Here is a 17,634-nt window from a genome sequence, read left to right as displayed (position 1 = left end):
ATATCTAGCTGAAGCCAGCGGAAGAGTCGCCTCCAGAGTAGCCTCTTGACTCTGTTTGAACACTCAGCCACGGATGCCTTATTTTGTTACGTTTCTTTTCCCCCATTTGGTCAGGAAGGCATTGTTAATTCCGTGGTGCCAGGGCCAGGCTCATCGCTGGGATTCATCTCCCACGTTGCCAGGGAGACTTTCACCCCTGGGTGTCACATCCCACAGAGGGGTGTTCGTAGGTTTTTATAGCACACAAGTATATTGTGTGTTGTATAATTTAGTCAATTGTTTTAAAATGGCAATCCACTGAGAAAGAGAATAAACACAGAACAGCCACGCTTTACCCAGTGTATGCAGCCTATCTGTTGACTCTTGCGAGGATACCCAAATGCTCCAGAATTAAAATGCTATCAAGATACAGGTCTCTTTCTGAATCTGGTGTTCTGGATCTGGATGTGTTTAATACAAAAAATGAAATGTGGCCACAGTAACAGAGAAAATAAATAATAGGGAAAGTCGATTTTTATCCGATCATCTCCCTGCTACCTGGGTCTCTTCACTCACCGCTCTTGTGTGCCTTGTCTGGATTTTTGATTTGTGCTGCTCTCATCATGCAAATTCTCTGTTCAGAACCTTCCTAGTGTTTCTGTTCCATGGAGGGTCAGGACTCAATCCTTCAGCCTTGTGTTCTGGGCCCTTCGCATTCTGTCTGTGTTCACTTTTTAACTTCCAAATCAGGACTTTCCCGCTGCCTCCAAGCTGCTCTGCCCCTGTCCCCACAAGGTGCTGTGTACACTGCCCTCCATTCACTGTTTCTTAGGGGCAAGACCCTGGCCACCTCACCTCAAATTCTTCAAAATTCAGCACAAAGCCCTAATGATGTAAGTTCAAAGTCTTCTGTTCTTCCCACAAATTTTATCTCCAAGTGTGAGCCAGTGATCACTTGTATTAGAAGTGTTTGGATTCTTATTTAAAAATATAAACACACGCATATACATACATGCACACAAACAGATGTGTGTGCACATATACACACAGAGATCATAGATACAGAAATAATTAAAGATGTGTGTGGAGACATGGGCTAGCATGCATACATGTATTTCCTAGCTCTGTCTACTGAGAGAGGCTGCAAGCAGTGACACCAAATAACAGTGAATGCACCTAGCACCCAGATCGTGTTTTCTAAATACCATTCTCTAGTAAAAGGAACTGGGGTTCCTTGGAGGATTTGTTGATTCCAGGGTTGAGGGTAGGGGAAAATTCAAGATGAGCCCAGAGAATCTTGTGGTGCCAGAAAGTAAGGATGTACGTAAAAAGACAGAGAGTTCTACAACTGATTGTTGTGCTGTGCTTTGAAATGTATTGCTTTTTTGTATATATGTTATTTTTCACAGGAAAGAAAACAAAGTCTATTGGGACGATAAAAAAATATTTATGCCTTCTCGCCTCCTATATTCTGGAGCAACTAGAAGGAATAATCTGTGAGGATCGTATGGTAGCCCATGACAAACTGTGGGATCTGTCCTGTCCTGAAAACTATTGCTTTCTCCTTTCTTTGCTTTGTATATATGCTATATCATACAATAAAAAAAAAAGTTTAAAAAGGGCGGGGGGTGGCATATTGAAAGGGCACAGGAGTCAGTCTGAAAGAGCTCCCATGCCAGAGTTGTGACAACTTGAACAACAAAATAGTAGTGAATTATAGCCCTCTAAACAAAATAATTATCCATACTAATATAAGTAAATAATTGAATCCATAAACCAATGGGGGAGAAATGAAAGCTCTTCCTTACAGAAGAATTCCAATTAATATATTAGAGAATGAAAGAATTAGAAAATCACCATTAGAACACCATAGTAATAATTACCATGGCAAGATGCACTGGGCCGTGCTAAAATTAGAAAGTGAAAGGTGAACCGGAAAGAGGATATTTGCATGGTTTCACAGTATCTCTTCCAAAATATTCAATACAGTGCAGAATATTGGCAGAAACCGTGCTTGCCAAGTGATCAGACTTAGCATCATTAGTAAGACATCTCAACGTCAGGTGTGCCCTGATATGGTACACTGAGGAGGGCGCGTCACTTCTGTTGTATTCTTCTCGTTATGCATAATCTCGGTCAAACAGGACAAAACCTCAGACAAGCCCAAATTTAGAAACTTTGGACACAATAACTGACCAGTAAACTTCAAAGGTACAAGTTCATGAAAGACAAGAAAAGACTGAGGAATGGTCACAAATTGGAGGAGACTAAGGAGACATGACAACTGAATGCAGTGTGGGATCCTCAACTGGATCCTGTAACAGAAAAGAACATTAGTGGAGATCTGAATAAATTATGCAGTTTAGCTAATGGTATTGTGCCAAGCTTAATTTTTTAGTTTTAATAAATGGTTCTTGGTTATGTGAGATGTCAACACAAAGGGAAGCTGGATGAAGAGTACATGGGCAATTTCCATACTATTTTTGCAAGTCTTCTTTAAGTCTAGAATGAAATAAAAATAAAAAGTTTAAAAATATATACACATATACATGCATGCAGATTCCTGGGACCTACCCTGGACTTAATAAATCAGAATCTAGAGGCAGGGCTGGGGGATCTGCGTTTTTGAAAAAGCTTCTTAGGTGATTTGCATGTACACTGGAACTTAAGAACTGTTGTGCTAACACTGACTGCCCATCATTTGCCTTGCAAACATATACTATTTATGGCTTCTTGTTAGGTGTAAATCAGCATAGTAGAGCAGAAGGAGCATGACCTTTATGTCACGCCCCTCTGGTTTCATCCAGGTGCTGCCATTTTCTAGAGGTGACCTTGGGCAAGCTATTTAGGTTTATCTGTTAAATGGGGGTAATAATGTCACCCTAACAGGGTTGTCAAGGTCCTGGAAAAAGTATATTTGAAATGCCCAGAATGGTGCTTAACATATAATAGGTACTGAGTAAATGAAAGGGATTATTCCTTTCCATTTGTTAAGTTACTTTATTGACAGCAGTATCTGTTGACTGAATATTTAATATAGCTGTGTGGCCTCAGACAAGTTACTTAATCTCTCTGTGTCTCAGTTTCTTCATCTGTAAAATGGAGATGATAATAATACTACCTCACTAGGTTGTTGTGAAGATTAAATGAGTGAATATGGGAAAAGCTCTTTGAACAGTACCTAGCACATAATAAGTGCAATATAGATGGTTACAATTGTCAACATTATTTAGAACAGCACCTTATCTATCTAATTATTTTGTAGGATTATTGTTGACATTGAAGTCAGGCTGTTACCTCTTTTGAATCATGGTTTTGCATCTTTTAGATTTTCAGCTCTGTTTACTAGAGGATTTCTCAGAGCTTACCCAGACATCGGTAGAAACGTTCATTATCACCAGGTTTTCTCCCCCCACCTCAATAATTATCATCTCTGTAACAGTCTGCTTCGAGATAGGCTCAGTGTGCTTTTTTTTTTTTTTTTTTTTTTTAAGAGAATGTGACAGGGTTTGTGAGGGTAGTTCAGTGGTAGAATTCTCACCTGCCATGCAGGAGACTCAGGTTCAATTCCTAGTCCATGCACTTCCCAAAAAAACAAACAAGCAAAAAAATTCAACAAATGATGCTGCGATAACAGGATACTCACATGGAAAAATAATGATATGTGACCCCGCCATACAGCATACCAAAAGAAACAAAAAACAACAGTGTGACAGAATGATGGAGGAAAGAAGAAATTATTTTATAAAATTGAAAAGATGTGTCAAAATATGGAATTTTCTTTCCTTCCTGATTTTGGTTTGGAGACTTTTGAAAGCCCTTTTCCATCCCATTTATCTTTCTGTAGAATGAGAAGGGGCAAGGAGCATCAAACATTTTCCCCAGAATATCCCAACCAGGAGAAAGCTCTCACTAGCAGAGGAGATGTTGCCTGTAGACCTTTTCCTCTCTCAGCAGCCAGACAGCCTCTCTGTCTGCTTTGAGAGAACATTTTACCCATGGAGAAGTGTCTGCTCCACGAATGTTTGATGTTTTGAAACAGGAAAAAAAAAAAAAAAAGGACAGGGACCTGGTATTATGTAAATTTAAAGTGATCTTGGAATAACTCCTTGAATATATTTGGTTTAAGGAAGCAAAAATTCGCAAAGGAGAGAATAGGTGAGGAAACCCCATGAAGGGCATTGTGTAAAGCAAACATTTTAATTGAAAAATATAATAATGGAGTGGATGTTTGTATTTTTTGCACCCTTCCATTGGGAACATCATTTCTTTAATCATAATCTGGCTTAGTATATATCAAGATTGTGACTTCCTGATTCTGTATAGATTGTTGTTATTTTAGTTATATTTAAGTCTCTCTGTCATGTATAAATAAATAAATATTTATTTAAATAAATAGATAAATATATATATAGGATTTGACTGCATTTAGCAAGAAGGGAGTGTTTCATTTTTCTTCTGAAACCTCATTCTTTACTCCTCTCTGCTTCCATTTCTTGCCTGTCTCTCTCTCTTAATCGTCTTTAAATCTTTTTCATTTTCCTGTTTATCACTATGTTAGTGATAATCATTTTCCAGGGGTTCCCTCTCTGGAATTCAGTTTTCCTTGAACCAAATGGCTTCCTTGACATGTCTTATTTTCTGTCCCTTTTCTTCTCCAGCTCCCTTTCTTTCCTTTCAGTTTTCAGGGTTTTTTGGAAGTGATAGACAAGACTTAGAGACCAGCTCTCCTATCAGCAGAGGTCTGGACAGTGCTGTACTGACTCACACAGACAAAAGAAGGATATTCTATGTGGTAGGATTTACAGTGTTCTGTCTTGAGGAACTTGAATCTTGTATACATCAATTGTTCACAGACCTTCTCATGTCTCAGAATCTGTCCTTTTCTTCTACAATCAGCCCTGAAGCATATTTAAAATTAACAATGGGGGTGCATGGGTACTTCAGTGGTTAGAATGCCCGTCTTTCATGTGGGAGACCTGGGTTCAATTCCTGGACCATGCACCAAAATAAAATAAAATAAAATTAGCAATGGTTCTGAGACTGTTCATCAGTTGAATTCCTTGGTTTGCTTAAATATTTATTGGATACCTAATTCATGCCAGGCATTATGCTGATTTAGAAGTTAACTAAAAATGTTTCTGCCCTCATGGAGCTTCTAATTGGGGGAGACAAGCAATAACAAGAAAATAATTCAAGCAAAGGCCACTGGTTGTGAGAAGTGGTTGAAAGAAATAAGTAGGGTGATGTGATGAAGAGAATGGGGAGGGAAAGAGGAGAGAGCTCCTTGAGAAAGCCTTTCGGAGGATGTGAGATTTGAGATCAGTTGTAAAGGATGAGTCAGAGCTGCTTGTTCAAGGATAAAAAGTGAAAAGCTCTGCCTCTCATTGAGGAAAATTTCAGTACATTTCACTAACCAGCCTGGGATGTTGCTTATTATAAAACACAGGAGCTACGTGGAACTTTATCTCCGGACCCAACGACAGGAGCAAAGATATGAACTTACTGCTAATACATTTATATCAACAAATATGATTTAGGAACCATCATTAATTTTCACACTAATCATAGTTTTAATACATTAGATAATTATCTAAAATGATAGGTTACAGTCCTTGAAACTGAAACATTGGTTGCTGACATGCTTTATAAGCGATGAAGATGCATTCTTTAAGCACATTTGAGGACTTTGTTGTCTTCACTTAGGATTTTGTGAATTTAGGGAGTGAAGTGAGAGAGCATTCCCAAAGCTGATTCCTTTGTTGAATGAGAAATTCTTCATTTCCATTTTATGTTTTTTTTTTCTGAAAGAGGGGACATCCATGTTTATTTCTATCTAGGTGGAGCACATTTCAGGCAGAGGAAACTCTGACTGTAGGAAGGAAGAGAATTAAGAGCTCATTGACTCCCTGTTAGATTAATTTTGCTCCTGACCCTGTGCTGATGTTGACAGTAACAGAATGATAATTCGAAGTTTAAGCCTCTGAATCTAGAAAAACCTTGGGATATATTACGAGATGAAAGCAGGCCACTGGTGGAAGACTAGTTTGTAAGGGTGAACAAGCATGCACAGCCTTCAGATTCTCTTCCAGACCAGGCTCAGTGTTTGACTCTGTGAAGTGCACTGGAATGTCTTGAAGGAGTTAAAGGATGAAAGTAGCATGATCTAATGCAGGTTGTTTGTTTATTTGTTTTTAAGCCTGCTGGACATTTTGTAATGACATTAAGGGTCAATCCATCAGGAACATGTAGCAACTCTAAATGGGCATGCACCTAATAACAGAGCTTTAAAATCCAAGAAGCAAAAACAGACAAGGTGGGGGGGAGAAATAGACAAATCCACAGTCATAGTTGGAGACTTCAGCACTTCTTCAGTAATCAGTAAACAGACAGACAGAAAATCAGTAAGGATATAGAAGATTGTGACAACACTATCAACCAAGTGACCCAGTTGACAGCCATAGAATTTATAGGATCCTCCACCCAGCAACTGCAGCATAAACATCCATTTGGAATGAGCAGGGAATTTTCACCAAGATAGACCATGTGCCAGGCCACAAACAAGTCTCATTAAACTTAAAAGGATTGAAATCATATGGAATATGTTGTCTGACTACAAGGGAAATAAAATAGAAATGAATAACAAAAAGATATCTGGAAAATCCCAAATATTTTGGAAATTACTTAACACACTTCTAAATAACCCACAGGTCAGAGAAGAAATCACACTGGAAATTAAAAATAATCTCTGGCTGCTCTATGAGGAACAGATTGAAACGGACCAAATATGCATGCAGGAAGACGAGTGAACAGACCATAGAATTTTGGGGGAGCTATAATGATGGCCTTGGACTCAGAACGAGGCAGTGGAGAGCAGGACAAATAGGCAGATTCTGTTATATTTTGGAGGAAGAGCCTCTGGGACTTGCTGAGGATTGCAAGTGGGGGTTATGGGAAGGAGAGGAAGCAAGAATAGCCTGTAGGTTGCTGGCTCAAATCATTTGACATCTCCTACTGCCCTCAGATTAAGTCCAGATTTATCAGCATAGCTCCTAATTCAGCCTCACCCACTTCTCTGGCCTAATCTCTCACCGTTCCTTGCTCTCCCATTATGAGCATGTGCCCTGCTCTCACTTGGTGTTCCATTTACCTTCAACACTCATTTCCCTGTTCTTCACTTGCGTATCTTTCAGCTTAGATGTCACTTCTTCTGGGAAGCCTTCCCTGATTTCATGCCAGACTGGTTTAGGTGCCCTGTTATGTGCTTCTGTGCTACATCTATCATCATATGCACCTGTATTTGCTTTGCCTCTTATCCTCTACCTCCACTACTACTACCATCACTAGTACCTCTACCATGGGTACCAGTAGTTCCAGTACCAGTAGGAGTACTACTACCCTAAAGCCAATTACTGGTTACCTGGGCTGTGATTCATGCAACCTAGCCCTCATGACCTGGGATGATAGTAATATCACATAGCAGCTATCAGATCTTTATGATGTGCGTGCCAGAAGCTTCCCATGCATAATCACATTTAAGCACCCCAGCAGCACTGTGAAGTGGGTCATCAATTCATATACAGATGAGGAAGTAGAGGCTTAGAAAGCTTAAGTGGTTTGCCCAAGATCCCACAGTTAAGTGGTGGAAATGGAATATGAGCACGGGGAGTCAGATTTCAAGCTCAGGACTAACTGCCAAGCTGTATTGTCAAAAACAGACCAGGATGGGAGCTACACAAACTCAAAGGTGAGCTCTGAGCCCCTGATGACCTTCCTGCCGCGGAGTAGGGTTGGCAGGCAGCGGCTGCCAGGCTGGGGCAGTGGGTGGGGCTGGGGCGGTGGGTGGGGCTGGGGCGGTGGGTGGGGCTGGGGCGGTGGGTGGGGCTGGGGCGGTGGGTGGGGCTGGGGCGGTGGGTGGGGCTGGGGCGGTGGGTGGGGCTGGGGCGGTGGGTGGGGCTGGGGCGGTGGGTGGGGCTGGGGCGGTGGGTGGGGCTGGGGCGGTGGGTGGGGCTGGGGCGGTGGGTGGGGCTGGGGCGGTGGGTGGGGCTGGGGCGGTGGGTGGGGCTGGGGCGGTGGGTGGGGCTGGGGCGGTGGGTGGGGCTGGGGCGGTGGGTGGGGCTGGGGCGGTGGGTGGGGCTGGGGCGGTGGGTGGGGCTGGGGCGGTGGGTGGGGCTGGGGCGGTGGGTGGGGCTGGGGCCGGAGGGCCGTGACATCCAGCCTCCGCCGCCGCACAGAGAGCTATTGTGCTGCCTGGTTTTCTCCTTACTTAAGAAAACAAAGGCTTCATTTCCAGTGGCGACTAATTTCCACAAGGGAATTAGAATGGCTAATTTTATATCCTTTCAGGACATTTTTCTTTTCCATTATAATGTGGCTGACCATGATCCCCTTCAGATTAATACCAGCAATAATTGCTGCAGAATTAGCCTCCGGAGACTGGTTTACGGAGAGAATGATTTTTTTTTTCTTTTCTGTTTTGTTTTGTTTTAAGATAAAAAGTAAAAAGGTCTTATGTATGTGTTTTCAGTCAAGGTAATAAATAGATTATGGTATTAAAAAGGTTCAAAAACTTCATTTCCTCCCTGCTTGACCCTTGCTGTATAGAAATTTTCTGTGGTGGACATGTTTTGAAGCACTGTGCGCAGTGATGCGAATGTAACTAATTGCACTTGACATTTTAAAAGGGAAACACAAAGAGTCTTACAGTAACAAAAACTGCTGTTTATTGAGCATTACTGTGTCCCAGCCCCTGTCCTGAGTACCACGCGTGCTTTGTTTCACTTAGTCCATATGGAAACCCAGGGTAGAAGTGGGGTGGGGGTGGGGAGTAGGTATTGTTTCCCACCATTTACAGAGCAGGGAACTGAGACCTAGAAAGGCTGAGCAACTTGCCCAAAGTTTCAGTGCTGGTGGGTCAGCAGTAAACTCAGCAGAGCTTGACTCAAGATTCTTAAACATTGTATTCCTACTATGTCTTTAGGTCTCCTTTTTTAAAAAAATAATAATAATAATCTACATACCCAAAAAGAGCACACCAAAACTGTGTATGCTGAGATGAGCGACCTAGTACCTGTGCCCCTACTATCGTGGTCAAGGGCTAGACTCTTACCATCACACCAGAAAACTTCTGGCAGAGTGTCTCTTCCCAGGACCACTCTGGGCTTCTTTTTATTTCAGGAAGGGAATATATGTAGAAGGGAGGTAACTAGACTTGAGCAGCTGCAATGCAGGGAGTGAGAAGTGGTCAAACCCTAAGTATCGTCTGAAGCTAGAGCCACCAAGATTTTGCGATGGATTGGAGGTGGAACTTGAGAGAATGAAAAAAGTCAAGGGCACCTCCAGGGACGTGGACTGGAGCATCGAGCTTGCACCTGGTACGCTCTGGGAACAGCATTGAGGCCAGGGTAGATGGATGGTTAGCAAGGAAGAGAAACTTAACCATGAATTTACTTTAATAAATGTATTTTTTGAACCATATAAATATTTACTAAATTTAAAAGAAAAGAAATGACATCTTTTGTGCTCAGAAATTTCCCTAGAAAGATACCATTGTGCTCGTCTTTATAAAAGTAAAGGAGCAATCGCATGTCAATTAATAGGATATCAAAATTAAATAAAAATTATAGCCTATTTAAGATTGTTTTATAAATTTTGTTGATACAACCTGGTTGGCCATTTCTTTCCTAATTAAAAATATTTCTTGCAGCATAGCTTCATGGTGGAATATCTCCATCCTCCAGATCTTTTTAGTTTTACTCTTCTGGACCTTCTTCAAGTCTATTTGCTTTCTTCTTTTTTGTTTTAATAAGGAGCAGCGATCACATTCTTTCAATTCAGGAGATCAGTGTTAATTTCAACAGTAGGGCTGATTTAAGACCAAGAAAAAAATTAATCAAGTCAGTGAGTTTGAATTTGTTGGGTAGATTTCTGCATTACCTTTACAGCATTAGTATCATATATTTTTATTCAGACCTTATTAAGTAATCAGCCATAAAGAGAAGCGTGTACTATTTTTAATTTTGTTTGTTACAGAAATTGTGGGTTTATAGAAAAATCGTGCAAAAAGTACAGAGTGCCCATATGCCACTCTATTATTAAAACCTTGCGTTAATGTTGGACGTTTGTTACAATTCATGAAAGAACATTTTTATAATTGTACTGTTAACTATAGTCCATCATTTACAATAGGATTCACTGTTTGGGGTGTTCAGTTCTATGTATTTTTAAAATTTTTTATCCTGTTTACCATATATACAGCCTAACAATTCTCCTTTTAATCATATTCAGATACTATATTTCAGCGCTGCTAATTATGTTCACACTGTTGTGTTACCATCACCATCTCCCCTAACAAAACTTTACAATCAACCCAAATAGAAATTCTGTACAATTTAAGCATTAATTCCGCATTCCCTACCCTCTCCGCAGCTCCTAGCAACTTGTAGTCTATATTCTCACTTTGGGAGTTTGCTTATTCTAATTGTTTTAAATTGGTGAGGTTATACAGTATTTGTCCTTTTGTGTCTGGCTTTTTCACTCAACAGGATGTCTCCAAGATTCATCCATGCTGTCACACGTATCAGAATTTCATCCCTTTTTATGGCTGAATAATATTCTATTGAATGTATATACCATACTTTATTTATCCATTCATTTGTCAGTGGACACTTGGGTTGCTTCCACCTTTTGGATATTATTATTCACAAATAATGCTGCCGTGAATATTGGTGTGCAAATATCTGTTTGAGTCTCTGCTTCAAATCTTTGAGGTATATACCTAAAAGTGGGATTCCTGGAGATGTGTACTATTTTGCATGGGTTGAAATAGCTTTCTCTTCCTCTCTGATTCTGTAATTCTCAATTAGCTTTGTATTGGAACACCATGTAGTCTCTTGTTCCCTGAAACATTCTAGACAATGACTTTATCTTGCTATAACTTTATTTGCCAAAATCCAGCCACAGCTAGCATTAATTTGCCATACGAACTTGGGTAAAACATTCTTCTTTCAGTTTTCCCTCTTAGAAAAATGAAATTGGCAAGATAGCATGATGGTCTTTGGCATGCAAGACATCATAACCTATATTTACATGCATATATAGTTTGTATCATAACACATTTATTAATGCTTTAATAAAAACTTTGTCCTTTCTCCATGGTACTCTGAAGTTGTAGTTTTTGAAAAATAGTCAACAGACAAGTGTTATGCTATGACAAAGTTTTCACCTTTCCTGGCAAAATATGGAAAAATAGGGATAATGTGGTGGAGTTTTAAAGAGTTTAGTATATTCAGTTTAAAGAATTTATCCTCATTCTGAAATTAGGATCTTAAAGTTGGTAAGATGGGTGCCAAGAGAATCTTCTTTCATGTAATGATGATGATGTCAGATGATAGTTATTTTTAATTTCATTTTCTTGGTTTATAAAATCCACTCCTTTTCTAGAAAAAGAAAGAATGATAAATCCTGTGGCTTATCATGCAACCTTCAAAACCATTCAAGTCTGAAATCCCCATGATATCTGTATCATATAATAGCCATGCTCATCAATGGTGTTTTTATGGTATTAGGATAATGTTAGGCCACGGAAGAATCAAATCCTTCCTTGGTTAAGCTACCCCTAAATTTGGGGAACAGTGGCAAAACAAGGCAAATAAAACTTTACTATGAACTAAGGCTTTGAAATCTCAACTTTTATGGCAAAACTCTGGGAAGTCTAAGCAGTTAGCACAGAAGATCTCATTTACCTAAATTGACTGGTTTAAATTATCTACAGCAGAGGTAAGTAAATTAAAACCCATGAGCTGAGAATGGCTTTCACATTTCAAAGGACTGGAAAAAATCAGAAGAATATTTTATAACACTGGAAACTATATGAAATTCAAATTCCAATGTCCCTAAATAGTTTTATTGAAACACATCCATTCTCATTCGTTTACATATTGTCAATAGCTGCTTTCATGCCACAGCGGCAGAGTTGAATAGTTCCAATAGAGCTTAAAATATTTACTATCTGGTCCTTTGGAGAAAAAGCTTGTCAATCCTTGATCTACAAATAAAGCTGGCCAAAGACTCACATTGCCTATTCCTTTGTTTAAACCTTAGTTGAAAATAGCCTTTCAAAAGAGACGCCGGGCCATATCCATCAACACTAGAGGACGTGGATCCAGAAACAGAAAATGTGTACCAGAAAGCCCAGCATGAGCTAGTTTAGAGATTGTCCACGTCAAGGTTTCTCAGCCAGAGCTGGCAGTTTCTACGAAAAGCTAAGAAAGAAAAACAGATGGCCTCATAGGAGGATGGATGAAGAAGAGAAAGCCTTAGTAATTTGCTGAGTTTTTCTTTTTTTATTTTTATCCTTTTGAAGCTCAACCCTTATGAAATCTAGTCCAGAATCCTGAAATTGGACTAATCCAGACCAAAATTTATCTTCCTTTAAGACTTCGCCCCTTGATTGACACTTTTCCCTGAAATCCAAGGGGAATGGAGGAAAGGAACTAAGTGCAATATGCTTTCTAGAATTCAACATTAATCAGTGGAAATTGGTGACGTTCTTTATATATCAGGCCACTTCCTTTGTTTCTGACCCATTTTTTTTTCTTCTCTCTTTCCCTCCCTAATACACACAAAGGTGATTTTAAAGGATGTGGACTCACTTCTCTATGTGGACACCGATGTTCTCTTTCTGAGACCTGTTGATGATATCTGGAAGCTTCTGAGGCAGTTTAATTCCACCCAGCTTGCTGCCATGGCCCCAGAGCATGAAATCCCCAAGATTGGCTGGTACAGCCGCTTTGCTCGGCACCCCTTCTATGGGGCGGCAGGAGTTAATTCAGGAGTCATGTTGATGAATTTAACACGCATCAGAAGTACCCAGTTCAAGGTAAGGATATACTTTTAAGTTCCTTGTTTAAAAATCTGGTCTTTGTCTTTTGAACAGTGATATTCTTAGAGAATGTCAGTGTGCTGATTTGGGAAATGGGTGGCCTGTAGATGAGGATGGGAGGAGCCCGGGAAAGAAAAATATTTGGAAAATTATGGAAATTTAATTGTTTGTTCAGGAAAAGCCCTGGTGGCTATAGAATTTAGAGCTCCAAAGAATATCATGTTGCATTTCTGAATTCCATAATTCAGAACTCTGTGCATATCTGAGACTTCAAAACACCGTGGACAATTTCTAGAAACTATTGTAGGGATCTATTTATATACATATACGGAGATATTTGTATATAAAAGGTGATGTTCATTGCCTCATCTTTTATCCAAGCAAAGAACTAGAAAGAACCTAAATGAACATCAGTAGAAAACTAGTTAAAAAATTTTTTGTCTCCCTGTTAAAAGGAATTAGGTCACCCAAAAGCGGTCTCATTTCTCCATGTGGTCTATAAGATCTCTAAATATATATATAATATATATAAAGAGACTGCTAATTGTGAATACTTTGCGAGAAAGCAGGAATGGAAATTCTGGGGGGGGGGGGGTGGAAGAAGATGATTTTTACTTTGTCAGTTTATATTTTTATGTGCTTTTAGAATTTTTACTCTGTGAGCATGTTGCTTTTATTTTATAAATATATAATTATTTAAATAAGGAAGGGCTCTTTTCCCTTAAGTTACCTTAATTCGACTGTCTATATTTTGTTCCTTTTTTTTTTTTAGAGACAAGAATTAAGCATAAGAAAGATGTTTAATTTCTGGCAGGGTTTCCTATGAAACTAGCTCCCTCTCCATTGAGTGTCCATATGTACATCTGGCAATACTCTAAATCAACAGCCTTCATTTTGCTTTGTCCTATGCCCAGGAGCTAGCAGGACTCCCTCCTCTATTTGCTGACCCCCTGAATTTTTTCATGGAGGGAAGGATATATTTTCTTGGCCTCAGGTGCTCTCATGGATTTCTCTTTTCCAGAATAGCATGATTCCAACAGGCTTGGCTTGGAAGGACATGTTGTACCCTCTGTACCAGAAGTACAAGAATGCCATCACATGGGGAGACCAGGATTTATTAAATATTATTTTTTATTTCAATCCAGGTAGGTTCTCTTTGGAAAATGCCATGTATGTAGGAATATGTACACCTCGACCTCAGAGAGCCCTTTCTGTGTGAGGCTCTGCTGTTGACTAGCCTTGGGTTGTACACAGGGCAGGCTGTGTTGTGCTTTTCATCAGCCCCTGTGGGTATCTGCCGGAGGCATGGCCTCACGCTGCCGACACAAAAGGCCAATGTTGAACTCTCCAACAAAGCACTCCATTTTTAGAGCGTATCTTTTAGATTTGGCTGCACCATTCTTCTAAATAGTAGAGTCGAAATTAATTTGAGGCACACAACTAAATGAAAATATTATACTCTACATATCAGACCCTCCACAGCCTAAACAAGTCCTGGATTTAAAGGATCTTTAGAGTTAAATGATTACTCATTCGGTGTTAAAAGAGCCTAGAATAAAGACTCACACTCCCAAAGCTCTTTTTCTTTTCATTGGAAGCAAAAGAAATTCTTATGCTGTTAAGTCAAAGACTTGTTGGGGAGGGGAAAGAGCAGAAGATGAAAAGTTCTGGTCTCTATTTTTATATTGCCATCTAACGCTAATAGAATTTTCTTCTTTTTTTTTCTCTACTAAAATGTAATTTAATGTCATTAAAATCAAAACCATGCTTTCCCCTTGAGAAAGATCTTTGGGGAAATAAAATAAATCCTCACCCCAACCTAGGACTTTTCTTAGACTTTAAAAATTCTGAGGTAGAGACTCATATTTATCGACTTCTGCCTGAGATTATGTGGGGGTTGAAGCAACCCCCAAATACCTTTATTTTTAATTTTTTTAATTTTTTTGCATGGTTAGGCACTGGGAATCGAATCTGGATCTCCAGCATGGCAGGTGAGAACTCTGCCTGCTGAGCCACCATTGGCCCGCCCCATAAACCTTTATTTTTCAAAAACAAACTCTGAAATAAAACTTAATCTCCTATGCCCTTGAATTAAAAAGATCAAATCCTGGAAAAGAAGGAATGACTTGGACGTTCACTTTTTGCATGTTTTAATCCATTTCACTCTGCCAGTAACAGAGAATTTAAAGTCTGCACCTCCTTTTCTTCCTAAGCATATTTCATCTTTTTTCTAGGTTTAGGTATATGGGTTAGGACTCTTGGTTACAAATTACAGACCCCCTGAGTTAGTCTAAGCAAAAAGGACAACTTTTCTATAAGTAAACAGGTGTCTCATGGAAGCCAAGGGTAGGAGGGCAGGCTGGCTCAGCAGAAAAGGTCAGGCAGTGGACTGTGGGCGACTCTCTCCCATTGAGGTCATTTACTCCTCTCTCTTTCTCTGCATCTCAGGCTGCAAATCAGAGTACCAAGGTGTCCTGACACGGTTCTAGCTACATGGAAAGACTAACTTTATCCCAATTCCTAATTCCCAGGGGAGAAAATCAGATGCTTCCAGCTTGTATCAGCTAGGCTGGGAGCATGGAGCTAAGGAATAATGGCTAACGTTTATTCCTTACTAAGTACCAGATGCTGTTCTAATCATATTTAATCCACACAATCAACTTGAAGTATAATCCACATTTTACAGATAAAGATACCAAAGGGAAGAGGTGATTTGTGGTCACAGCGAGGGAATGCTCAGGCAGGTACATGAACTCAGACCACTCCAACTCTGGCCCTGTGTATTTGGGGGAGAGGAGAAGTTCCCACAGAGGGGAGTACTGTAGAAGAATGGGCAGCTACCCCAAAAGATATTGGTCTGCTGTATTCTTTCCTTCCTATAAATATCCCACTTTCCTCTCTATTATATAGTTAGAAATCCTCATAGCTTGTTGCAAATTATTTGAAGATGCGATCAATGAGTAAATAATACTTGAAGGCAGTCTTAAGCAGCCTTGCAATTAGACACGAGTCCCCTTGTCTTTAATTGGGGCTAAAAACCAGCTGAGTTTAATGGCTCTGCACTCACTGTCTTAGATCCAGATGTGTGTTGAGTATAGCGATATAGTAAAATAATTCTGAACTTGTTCAAAATCCTGGTTCCAATGAGTATCAAATAAATCACCAAGGTTTCTGGCTTTAGATCAGGGAGTGTTAGATAACACCTTGATTGTTCTTTGTGTGACCTGCATTTGATCTTCCTGTTTCATGCTTTTCCCAGGTACTTTATTAAACATGAGCTCTTTGAACAGAAACCCAGTGGTATCAGTCATATTTAAAGATTTATGTTTGTTTCGATTGCTTGTGAGCAATTTCTGTATGCCAGAACAAAGTGTATTTGAAAAACATATTTGTAACCTTTATCCATGGAAAGGAAGGAGCAAGTGAATGTTGGTTCCCAACATAAGAGATAAGCGTGTTTATTGTTATGATTCATTGGGTTGCCATGAGTGAAGCAATGCACATAAAGCCTGTAGCATATGTCTGGAATGTTATTATGACTATGGCTGCCTGTAGCTGATAACAACACTTTCTCAAACATGCTTCAAAAAAATGTTTTAAAACTCTTGCTATAATTAGATCCTGTAAATGCCTATGGGTGGGTAATTGCAATGCTGGGTTAAGGACTGACTCAGGAGGAGACAGCTGAAGCCAGTGGAGTATCCAGGTAGTTCATCCCATGGGACATTTCTTGACAGGTAAGCCAAGCCCTCTTCCTCAAGGGGAAGGCTGCACTCGCCTCTTTACACCTGAGCTTGAGTCAATGGTAGAGTTTCCTAGAGGAGGTGAAGCTGGCAGTGGCCAAAAGAGAACCTTCAGTTGAAAGATGGGTTTGTTTCCTGCACTTGGATTGCAGATATTATAAAGATCCTGGAGTGATCTCTTGAACAAATGGATCAGGTGAAGTCAGATCTTTTGAGAACCAGCTCTATGGGACGCTGCAAGGGAGGAAAACTGATTTCTTCATCCCCCAGAGGCCTCATAGACTTGGGTCATCTTTGCTTTTCTCTCTATCTGATTTAATTCTGTCTCTCAGCTGGTAATCCTCTGTATTTGGTCAACATGACTACCAGCCCCAAGTCAGTACAACTTTGCAAGGCCACAAACAACAACGTTGGAGTTCCTCTGTCTCCTAATTCAGATTCTTGAGAGAAAAAAGAGAGAGACTGGTCAAATCCAGCCTATGATTTGAATCCTTGCCCAACTATGAATTGGTTCTGTCTGGATTGGGAAACTTCCCTTGATCCGGTCATGTGGGCAGAGGGGCAAGGTCAAGTGGCACAAGCATGACCGCTTAGGTTTGCCCCTTCTTCAGGGGCAATTTCTAGAAAAGCGGGCTGTGGGCAGGGAAGGAAATGAACAGGCTAGATGTAAATGTCAAGGCAGGGCATCAGGGCAAAGTAGAAGCAGTAGGGTTCAGTGAGAGAGAGAAGAGCTGAAGTGTACGTGGTATAAACATGTAGACTGTTTATGTGTAGAGTTGAGTGTGATACTAGGGAGTCGGAGTGGTTTAGCTGGGGCCATGGGGAGCAGGACACACAGTCAAAGGGGCTTTCTTGCCCTTGCCTCAGTTATCTACAGACCTCTTCAATGGCACTATCAGAGCCTTGTTCTCATCCTGCTTGGGATTAGCATTTACTGTACCAAAGGGCACCCAGCAACTGGCAATTATGAGTGTGTTATGGGGTGAACAGGTCCATTGATTTGGTGTTAGGACTGTTCTGGGAAACCAG

General features: G+C 40.2%; 1 protein-coding gene and 1 long non-coding RNA gene across 2 annotated transcripts in view; one reads left to right on the top strand and one right to left on the bottom strand.

Moving 5' to 3' along the window:
• The window catches only part of GXYLT2 (glucoside xylosyltransferase 2), a 154,870-nt gene that overhangs the window by 108,614 nt on the left and 28,622 nt on the right, over positions 1-17,634 (top strand). The window contains exons 4-5 of the mRNA XM_077128688.1: positions 12,608-12,859; positions 13,884-14,007. Of these exons, the coding sequence (XP_076984803.1) occupies positions 12,608-12,859; positions 13,884-14,007 (376 nt within the window). The remainder of the gene's footprint in view (positions 1-12,607; positions 12,860-13,883; positions 14,008-17,634) is intronic.
• The window catches only part of LOC143656926 (uncharacterized), a 45,901-nt gene continuing 44,572 nt past the window's right edge, over positions 16,306-17,634 (bottom strand). The window contains exon 5 of the long non-coding RNA XR_013162638.1: positions 16,306-17,045. This is a non-coding gene — a long non-coding RNA (uncharacterized LOC143656926). The remainder of the gene's footprint in view (positions 17,046-17,634) is intronic.

Source organism: Tamandua tetradactyla, chromosome 15, assembly GCF_023851605.1.
Source record: "Tamandua tetradactyla isolate mTamTet1 chromosome 15, mTamTet1.pri, whole genome shotgun sequence".
Taxonomy (NCBI): domain Eukaryota; kingdom Metazoa; phylum Chordata; class Mammalia; order Pilosa; family Myrmecophagidae; genus Tamandua; species Tamandua tetradactyla.
This window is presented reverse-complemented; position numbering and strand designations above follow the sequence as displayed.